The sequence below is a fragment of the Phaethon lepturus genome, unplaced genomic scaffold, assembly GCF_000687285.1.
Source record: "Phaethon lepturus isolate BGI_N335 unplaced genomic scaffold, ASM68728v1 scaffold46882, whole genome shotgun sequence".
NCBI classification, from domain to species: Eukaryota; Metazoa; Chordata; class Aves; order Phaethontiformes; family Phaethontidae; genus Phaethon; species Phaethon lepturus.
In genome coordinates, this window is record NW_010523533.1 from 20,232 (window position 1) to 31,024 (window position 10,793).

General features: G+C 39.4%; 1 protein-coding gene across 1 annotated transcript in view; it reads left to right on the plus strand.

Annotated features, from left to right (window-relative positions):
• Positions 1-642: 642 nt before the first annotated feature.
• The window catches only part of LOC104616956 (kinesin-like protein KIF16B), a gene marked incomplete at its 3' end in the record, with an annotated part of 16,899 nt that continues 6,748 nt past the window's right edge, over positions 643-10,793 (plus strand). Inside the window, exons 1-7 of the mRNA XM_010282141.1 lie at positions 643-789; positions 1,456-1,572; positions 6,159-6,256; positions 6,770-6,879; positions 7,509-7,651; positions 8,933-9,101; positions 9,299-9,430. Coding sequence (XP_010280443.1) covers positions 643-789; positions 1,456-1,572; positions 6,159-6,256; positions 6,770-6,879; positions 7,509-7,651; positions 8,933-9,101; positions 9,299-9,430 — 916 coding nt within the window. The remainder of the gene's footprint in view (positions 790-1,455; positions 1,573-6,158; positions 6,257-6,769; positions 6,880-7,508; positions 7,652-8,932; positions 9,102-9,298; positions 9,431-10,793) is intronic.

Below are 10,793 nucleotides of genomic sequence, written 5' to 3' on the forward strand. Positions count from 1 at the left end.
CATGATTGTTACATTTTTCCTTTTCAAAGGCAGAAAAATAATAAATGGAAGTCTGTCTAATACTACATGCCCCATTAATATGCCTTGTAGATGCAAAATATGCTTTAGCATTCAAAAATCACAGAATCACTAGGTTGGAAAGGACCTTCAAGATCATCAACTCCAATCATTAATCCAGCACCACCATCTCCCCTAAACCATGTCCCTAAGCGCTACATCCACACTTTTTTTGAACACTTCCAGAGATGGCGACTCCACCACCTCCCTGGGCAGCCTGTTCCAATGCTTGACCACCCTCTCAGTGAAGAAATTTTTCCTAATATCCAATCTAAACCTCCCCTGGCGCAACTTGAGGCCATTTCCTCTCGTCCTATCGCTGGTTACTTGGGAGAAGAGACCAACACCCTTGTCACCACAACCCCCTTTCAGGTAGTTGTAGAGAGCGATAAGGTCTCCCCTTAGCCTCCCCTTCTCCAGACTAAGCAACCTCAGTTCCCTCAGCCGCTCCTCATAAGACTTGTGCTTCAGACCCCTCACCAGCTTCGTTGCCCTTCTCTGGACACGCTCCAGCACCTCAGCATCCTTCTTGTAGTGAGGGGCCCAAAACTGAACACAGAGGGTACTGATAACGAATGAGGGGCAATGATAATGAAAGGTCAGGAATCTGGGAAGGATACTGGAGCCTGTATTGCAGAGCAAGTGGTGAAGGCATCTGGTGAGAGCTTGAAGTTATTAGGCGAGATCAGACTCCTGTATTATGGGCTGTGGAGGAGGGATCGTTACCAGTTTGTAAATGTTGAAGGCAAAAGAGAAGGGACTAGCTAGTGAAAGAAGGTCTCTTGCCATATAGAAAACATGTTTCCATGTTTGCCAGCCTAAAAAGTAATGGTATGTAAAAGCCAGTTAGGGAGAAAACATGAAGAAAATAATGGGCTGTTTTCTTAAAATTGGTTAAAGCAAAAAACCAAAACCAGACAGACAAAACCCTCCAAAAACACAAACCAAGAAACTGACAGGATCACTGAAATACTTCACTTTGAGAAGGGGCTGAGTGTTTGCAGTGTTTGAGAAGTGTTGGCAAAGATACAAAAAGTGAGTAGGTATTAACAATAAGGAAAAGTGAATGAAGTATCTGAGATTGGCTGAAAGAAATTTGAGCTATAGAAAGAAGGGGAGTGCCTGGGTGGGTTTTTTTGGTACTTCTGCATGTCAAGTAGGTCTATGACAGAAAAAGATGTAGAAAATACACTGTTGCACTGTTGTAAACTAAACACAGTGGTGAAATGTAGTGTTTTAAAGTACTAATTTCCTGTCCTATAGTAAGTATCATGAGTTGATGCCAGCAGCTTATATTGTGGTGCTTTATTGTTCAAGATTTGTCATTGGGGACTGATGACTTACGACAACATTTTTCCCCAAGCTTCTGTTGTCTTAAAGAACTTTCTTTGCTTTTAGGTTTTCAAAAATCTTGGTACAGATGTGCTTAAATCTGCCTTTGAAGGTTATAATGCTTGCGTTTTTGCATATGGACAGACTGGATCTGGGAAGTCCTACACCATGATGGGAAATGCGGTATGTTGTATTTTGCAAACGTGCATTTTTATTTGGTAGCAATGCTTTGAAACTGTGCTATTGCAAGAACATGTTTTCATGGAATTATTATTGCTAATCCTTCTGTATGCTACTGGCTCCCCATGTATCATACCTTCTAGTATTAATCAGAGGTTTTAGAAGCTGTTTCTGTTATAGGTAGATATTTACAGTTGGAAGAAGTGTCTTTAAGTGATACTCTGTTATATTGGACAAAAATCAATGATTTTGTTCAGTAACAAAACCAAAACTTTCAAATGTTACTGCTGGTTTTTATATTCCCAACTTGAGACAAAAGAGAAGATACTGATTTTGAGAACGTGAATGATTAGGTCTTTCTGAAGAGAGATATTTTTTTTTTAGCCCTCTTGAAGGGTCAGAGATTAAAATAGGTCCTTGACCCCTGTTTAGAGAAGGCTGTCAAGTGAGGAATAGAAACTGGGCATGAGAGTTTATTGCAGCCTTCCAGTACTTAAATGGGGCCTGTAAGAAAGATGGGGGCAGACTGTGTGATAGGGCCTGTAGTGATAGGACAAGGGGTAATGGTTTTAACCCAAGAGAGGGTAAATTTAGACCAGAGATAAGGAAGAAATTTTTTCCCAGTGAGGGTGGTGAAACACTGGCACAGGTTGCCCAGAGAGATGGTAGATGCCCCATCCCTGGAAACATTCCAGGTCAGGTTGGACGGGGCTCTGAGCAACCTGATTTAGTTGAAGATGTCCCTGCTCACTGCAGGGAGCTAGATGACCTTAACCCAAAGATTCTATGAGGGTTGCTAAATACAAGTTTCGGCAAACCATTATCAGGTGATACAGTAACTTCAATTTTAAGGATTAAGTCCTGTTGAGCACTGCATTGAAGACCCTGGAAGAGGAAGGCATGGTAGGAGGGGCATTTGGCAGTTCATGAGTGAAGGGTGTGAGTAGTTTCTTGTAGTTGCTTCCATGATTGGGCAAGGACCCAAAGAACCTGCTGTTGGGAGCGGAGCAGCTTAAAAGGGCCGACTGATGAAGCCTGTTTGCAAGGCAACCTCTACGGTTTTATTTCCCTTTAATCCTTGGGGAAAAAAATATAGCATGTCTTCTCCCAGCAGAATTGAAAAGGGGAATATTGCGCCTTGTCCTTCCCTAGATAGATCACTCTTTTGAAATGTACTAAGATTGGCCACTTGGCACCTCTTTTTAGCTTAGGAGAGTAAATTAGCTGTAAATCTTTTTATTTTGGTTGTCACAGAATAAGTAGCTTTATATTTAACTTCAATGTGGTAAACAGAATAGACTTTTGTAACCAGAAAAGATCTTATGACCTAGATGTGGATTTTGATTTCAGAAATTTATAAAAGTGACATTTTTATGAGACTGCCTCACTATATAGAATGACCGTAATCATCAAGACATTTTGCAAATGAATAGGTGCTGAAGTTTATTTGACACTATTCAATAATAAAGGTATAATCTTCTTGCCATGATACATAAATACTTTAATCTGGCTTTGTACAGAGCGTGTAGAAAATATACTCAGCCACCAAGTTAAATGCTTGAAAATTGATGGCCCTGTCAGAGAGACTACAGTGCTATAAGAAAACTTGAATTGGAAATAAGTTTTCTTTTTTCCTTCTCCTTAAAAAGTATGAGTTCTATTTTCATTTTGCTTTCAATATCTGCTGTTGTTGGCTCTGGAAGTCTTCCCCAATACTATGTGCAGCAATCATTTCAAGAAATATGTAGACCAGTTAGAATAATGCTTGAACAGAGACACTGAAACGATCAGAGATCTATAAAATACAATCTGTCAGGAAGGTCAGACTTGCATATGCAGAGAAAGGAAGACTGTGGAGGAACAAAAGTCTTCCAAGACAAGAAAGGCTGCTGCAGAAAGGAAGGGAATAATTTGTTCCCTATGTCCACGTTAGGTAAGAAACAGTATATTTAAAGTGCAGTAAGGAGTTTTCTGGTGAGATAGCACAGAGGAAAACAGGCTTTTAATGAGAAAATTCGGGTCTGGAGTGAACTACCTATTTTGGTTCCACAGATTTTCGTGACTGGAAACTCTGTAACCCAGAAAAAAACCTGTCAAAGATGTAGTTGATCCTGCCCTAGAGCTGGAGCGAGCGGAAAGGGAGAAAATGTTTAAATATAGTTGCTAATAAAGAGTGTGCATTCTGTAAGATGTATATTTTACTGATGAAATATCCTGGGAACTGTGTGTTCTTCCTTTCTCATCACTATATTGCTATGGTTGAAGTTACTCAATTAGAGCTAATATTTCCTATTTTAAGATGCTTTTTGCAGTTGCTAAATGATGTCAGACACTAATGACTTGCCTAAAACTTTGTGATGGATCTTTCATGTTTTTTCCTTAAGCATTAATTAAAACTGTTCAGGTGTTTCCAAGCATGAGATGAAAGAAAAGTCTTACTTTTTCTTCTTCCTATGTTTAAAGAAAAAAAAGAAAGAAGGTCAAGTAATAATAATAAAAAAAAAAAGCGTAGGGGAAATGCCAATGCAGAACCCTGAAACTTCATCTGGAGTAGAGATTGATACATATTGGGAAAGGCTGCTCAAAGTGTCTCAAAAAAAGCCTGATTAAGCTGCAAGTTTCTCCCTTTATCTAGAGTGGTGTTTTTTGTTGTTTCTTTTTTTTAAACCAAGGTGCAGTCAGGTGAAGGGCTAGGTATGATAGGAGACTAGCTTATTATTTCAAAGAATGAAGCCTGGTTTAAGAAGGACAGAGAGGCTGTGATTAAGAAGAGGAAGAAGCTGGAAAAGGGCAAAATGGAGGGATAGTGTATGATTAAAAAAAAAGCAAAACTGGATGATGAATTGGGATTTATACCTGGGCAAAGGAAAGAGGAAAAGGAGCTCAGAGATGGCACCTAAAGATGACTGCTGGGACAGAGTGCAGTGGGAAGGTGAAGAATGAGGACAGAGGGGACTAGCACAGGAGCAGAGTGGAGTGAGCGTGGGCAAAAAGGGTCAGATTTTATGTTGAGGTCCAAGTAGAAGAGAGGTCTTTGCCCATGGAGCACTCGCCCTGCCAGAGTCTGTTGCAGAGTAGTCCACTGTCTTTGTGTTTTCCTGCTGCCAGATACCTGTAGAATCCCCCCTGGCAAACCTGCTTAGGTGCCTTGAGTGCCTGGGCTATGCTTATGTTGGATGTTTGGTCTGGTTTGTTCTAAGTTGCCTGCTGCTTAATTACAAGGCCCCTGACTCTAAGCAAGAACATTTCTTGCCTCAGCGGTGCATAGAATTAGAATTAGTCCATCGCATCAAATGTGTTATGCATTTTTGGACTGGAGGCAAATTGTAGCTGACAGACTGTTTTGTAAGCTACTTCTTGAGTTTGCAGCTCTGAGCCCAAAGCTCATCTGTATGTATATGTTCTTGTCCCTTTATTCCTGGGAGCCATGTTCACTCATTTTAGCTCTGAAAGAGTTTTAGCTGCTGTCTTCCTGAAGTGGTGGGGAGGAGGTGTGCTCAGCAGGTAGTTAGTCATCTAACTCATCGGACTCGGTGTGAACGGGGCAGCTGGGAGCGAGCAGCCTCCCTCAGCTGAGCCCAGAGCTGCCTGGCACTCTCCTCCTCCTCTTGGCTGCTGGGGAAAACCCTGGCTTTGACTTACTGCCTCGCTGCTTGGCTGGAAAGGATTCTCCTTGGAGCAATGGGAAGAGGAGAGCTGTATGCTAAGTGTCTGGATATCTTGGTGGTGTTAGTTGCTGCCTCGCGGTCTTGACATGTGTTTGACAGCAGTGGTGGAGCCGCAGCCTCACTGGGATGAGACTCAATTCTCAAGTGCCAGCTTAGCCGTGAAGATGGCATCCTGCTGCTGCTGGCTGCTGTGTTAGCTGAAGTGGCAAGGACCCTGTAATGGATAGTTGCAGCCCTGCTAGTAAATCATGTAGTCTGTAGGGATCTGTGAGAAGCAATATGTTTTTTCAGTTTGCTTTATTAAAGCGGCTGAGCACTTTATGCATAAAAACTCTTTAACGGTGGAGTCGAGCATTCAGAAGTTAGATATCAAATTTAATTTGTCTGCATTGTGGGACACAGTGAATGTACCTTTAATTTTGTTACTGCATGCTAATTTATCCAAAGCTGCATCTTTTGAGACAGGAAGGACTGTGAGCTGGGCATTGGGGGTTTGAATGAGAATGGCTCATGGATTCATGTAAATGGCTCTTATCTCATTCTCTGCAGATGTTGCCAAGTCCATAATGAAATGAGACAGAAGAAGTTAGAAAAGATAGTATTGACATAAGGCAGTTCATGTGTTGTTCTGAGGAGCCAGTTTTTGCCGTAAGCAGTTGGGATTATTCGAACTAAGTGAGAGGGCCAGAGTATATCCCAATAGCAAAGAACTGGAGCTAGTATATATGTTCCAACACGAACGTGAGGTTTGAAATGGCAAGATGACTGCAATTAAATAAAAGGCAAGAGAGTGTTTGCTGAAAAGTTTTGGGTTGTTCCCCTTTTTCTGAATGTTGGAACCCTCAACTAGCGATCTTGCGTTTTATTTTTCAAAATAGATTGTGCATATGGCCTTGGAAATAATCATTGCTGTTATTGCAGGGTGATGCAGGTTTAATACCTCGAATTTGTGAAGGATTATTCAGCAAAATAAGTGAAAAAACAAAGCGAAATGAGGCATCCTTTCGAACAGAAGTCAGGTAGGTCTTGGTGTGTTAATAGTTTGCCAGTTATCAAACTTGTTTCAGTTACAGCCATCCTGTTTCACTTTATCTCTGAGAAAAGTGTGTGTTTTTGAAATAACTTTCCATGCTTGGCCTCAGTCCTATAATTGATTTTTGTTGGCAGTCGTAGTCAAAATGTGCAATACTTCTAACTTAATCCATCACCTGTGCATTTTGCTTTATTTAAATGATAGTGAAAACGCCTTTGCTTCTGGACAGCATCTTCCTTACTTTTACACTTTTTTTTAGCTGACATGAGATCTTGCTGTTGTTAATGTCTGCTTCCTTTCTACTCGCTGCTTGATTTCCCCCCCCCCCCCCCTTTTTTTCTTTGCGATACAAGTACACTGTAGTCGTTACTGTCTTAAGCCAGCTTTGGATCCATTTGCTTCTCCAGGCATCTTGCTTTCAAACGCAGTGTTAACATGGCTTTCCCTCTTTTTAAAGACTCTTGAATCAGACAATGGTTTTCTAATCTTTTTCTTTCAGTTATCTGGAGATTTATAATGAACGTGTGAGAGATCTTCTCAGGCGGAAGTCATCAAAAACTAACAATTTACGAATACGAGAACATCCAAAAGAAGGGCCGTATGTTGAGGGTAAAAACACTTCCAGTGTTTTGCACTGCATGTTTTATTACCTTGATATATTCTAAAATGTCATGTCTAATTGCATAGGGCATTTTTATCTTTTAAAATATAAATGATGATGGATATAATACTTTGCTTTGATATAAAAGCATTAAAGGAGAATAGCCTCTCATTTAGTATTCCCACTTGATTTCCCAATTCAAAGATTATTATACATATACAGTTTTTATCTGTAACTTTATAATACATTTTTACATAATGTTAAGAGTTGCAATTGGTTTTAAGAATTTATTGACTATAATTTATAAATCTTTAATCTTTAGATGGAAAGAACCTATTAAGAGCTAATTGTCTTAATCTGTCCTCTACCAGGGAAGGCTCGTGTCTCTTGAGGGATTATGCTTATGTTATTGCACTAAATACTTTAGTAAATTGCATATTTTCTTCTTCTTTTCCTGTAAATTTCGAAGTTCTCCATTGTTCACATGAGGCCTCATTCCTTTCCTTAAGTGATAAACAAGTATGACAATAAACACTAATTGCAGCAATATTTTGCAGTAGTGAGGGTAATTTGAATCTTTTTGTAAAGAAAATCAAGTGCACATATGAGCATACTGTAACACTCTGCTTTTCTTTAGATTTGTCTAAACATTTAGTGCAAAATTATACTGATGTGGAGGAACTTATGGATGCAGGAAATATAAATAGAACGACAGCTGCAACTGGAATGAATGATGTCAGTAGCAGGTCGCACGCCATTTTCACGATCAACTTCACTCAGGTAACAAAGCAAAACCCCCTGTCTTAAAACACTTAATATGTGTTGACATTCAATAATTCATATGATAATTAAATAAGGTTGTCAAATATGCAAATATGGGTAGATAATGTTGTTGCCTTGTGATAGGGAAAGTTAAAAGCATGAAAATACTATTCTGAGAATTATAATACGTTTATCAGTGATTACAATCTTTAAAATTTGCATTGTAATGTGATTTACGTAATATGATTTTGAGGAGATAATCATAGGGAGTTCAGGCTGAATAACAGTGACCAGTAATGCTGCTGTGACGGGAGTGGGCAAGAAGCGTGTTGTGTGAGACTCCAGCCAGAGCTGAACCTGGTCTAGCTTTCACACTGTATTACCCAAGATTTATGAAAAAAACCTGTCTCCATGGCCCAAGTTGTAGAGTGTAGAAATGTTTTCTGAATGTTTTCTTGCTGACTCTTCATCTGTTACTATTGGAAAATATTTATATTCCTTGATTTACTGGTGGAATAACGGAGAGATTCAACATATTTTCTTGGAGCACAGCCATCTTTTTGTTTATAGGTAGTAAATGCCTTTTCTAATGACCCCTGCTCTTCATCATTTTGGGGCGGGGGTTTTTTAGACAGTCCACAGATAATCTGCAAGATGAAGAGGAGGTAGCATAGAGGTGATTTGCTCTACTCATAGAACTTTGCATGTGTCCACCTAAAAATAAACACACACAAAATCCTGCGCACCAGCTGTTCTCTAATGATGACTTGCTTGTTGCAAAGCTTTCAGAAGAGGGTGAGAGGGAGGCAGCAAAAAGTTTTGCTCTACTGTTGTACTGTAAAAGTAGAAGGAAGTTTGAAACAGGGCAATCTGAATTTATTTATGTGAATTAAGATAAAAATTGGGAGGAAACCTCGTTAAAATCACAGAATAAAAGTGCAATTGTTACTTGGAGACGGGGGAGAAATTGAGTATAAATGTGTCTGTATGCTATAACTTTCAACATTTAAAGCTTAATGAAACGAATGCACCACATGTTCACTCTATCATGTAAATACCAATTCACATTAGTCTGTGTGTGTGTCTAGAAAGTTGCAGGTACTACAGTTTACAGTAGTAAGTACTTGTCTGGGGGTTATGCAGCAATTCATGATCAAATGCCTTTCTGTGGCACCTCTAATAGACCTGTCTTCTGAAGCTCTGCTATTGAAACAAGTGAAGAAGGACATTAAGTTGCATTCAGTAAAATGTCAGAATGTGTTAGCTTAACACACTTTTCATTGGAATTTTTTTCTGTAGGCTAAATTTGATTCTGAAATGCCCTGTGAGACTGTCAGCAAGATTCATTTGGTAGATCTTGCTGGAAGCGAGAGAGCAGATGCCACTGGTGCCACAGGGGTTAGATTAAAGGAAGGAGGGAATATTAACAAATCTCTAGTTACTCTGGGAAATGTCATTTCTGCCTTAGGTAAGTCTCTGGTTTTTGTGCTTGTCTATTTTGTTTGTGTTTTGTTTTTTAAATAACTAAATACCTTTCTGTTTGTTTACTTACACTTCTGTTCATTTTCTTACTTACTAATACTGGCCTAACACATACTGTTTTTGAAAATGAATAAAAATACATAATAGTTATTGCAATTTTTTTTTTCTACCTCCACATAACAGCTGATTTATCTCAGGATGCAACAAATCCTCTTTCAAAGAAGAAACAAGTATTTGTGCCTTACAGGGACTCTGTGCTGACTTGGCTGTTAAAAGACAGCTTAGGAGGAAACTCTAAAACTATAATGATTGCCAGTAAGTGTTTTTAAATTACTTTTTCGCATCCTGAACCATGCTTAATAGGAGTGGCTGTAAATAATTAGATTCCAGATGCTATGTTAAGGCAGAAGATTGTTTACAATCTTAATGATTTCTTTCCTTTGGAGTTTTCTAGTAACACTCTGCCTTTACCTACATGCTGCAGAACATCTCTTCCAGCAGTAGAATGATACTGGGTCTCATTGTGTATATGGAGACAGTCTAGTTGTTTAGTAATGTCATGGACAATAGCAGGTGTGCCTCCAGAATTTGAGCGCTTCATTTTCATATGCAGATTGTGTATGTACCGTCGTTGGACATTTGTTTGCATAAGTAAGGATCATCCAGATGTATGTGCCTAATCGCTTGCATTTGCTCTGACATCTATCTGAAGTAGACACCTCACTGCTGTGATTCTTTGACACAAGCGCAGTGTAATGGTTAGTGAATCTGATCAGTTAAATTTCAAGTAATAGTTCCTGTTTATTCTTGAGATTCACTTGCATTCCAGATAGCTCTGTTACTCATGGTAAGTGCTCAAACCTGGACCTAGATAAAGTCCTGTACTTTCCTCCCCTTAGACTTCTCCTCCCCATGTTGCAGACTTTCATCCCCAGTAAAAAAAATACTCCAGCTTTGTGCATCTAGCCAGTACCGATGTGTGCATTGGTTTGTTTTTCCAAAACTGTGTTGTTTTTGTTACAGCAGAAACAACCTGGTCTCTTTTGACACTCAGTGGGTAAGGTGGTAATTTTTAACCTACTTTTTGAATGCACACAGCATTTTAACTTTTTGTCTAAATTTAATTATTTATCATCAGTCATCTTGCAAACTTTTCTTGCAGCTTCCTTTTTACTTGCAGGAAGCTCTGTAAGGATCACGTGGTTAAAAAAACCTACCTATGGCATATATGTTGCAGGTTTTTCAACAAACTGGAATGGGAATTCCATTCCCAAAATACCCCAAGTGAAGCCAGGAGGATTTGCAAGGGGAGGGGAGGACTTTGGATGTCAGAGATGTAAGGTGTGAAGAAAAGAGCAGCTCTGAAATTTTTCTTGCTCTTTCCTGCTCAAATGAAATTCAGTCTAGCTGATGCAGTCCTCTCTTGGGAAAGGTGAGAGAGCAGAATCAAAGGAATAAAATGCATTGGATCAAATTCTGGTTCTTCAGTAGCTTTGCTATGGTCAAATTCTCTGGATGGCAGTTCCTTTGTTGCATTATTTTGGGAATGTTTTTGGAATCCGTGCCATTTCCTTTCCTCAGACTGATCATAGTAGTGCCAAAAGAGGATCTTGGAGCAGACTCTGTTTTTCTGGCTGTTTAAGTAACACTGTGCTGGCACCTTTCTTCTTGATGCTCC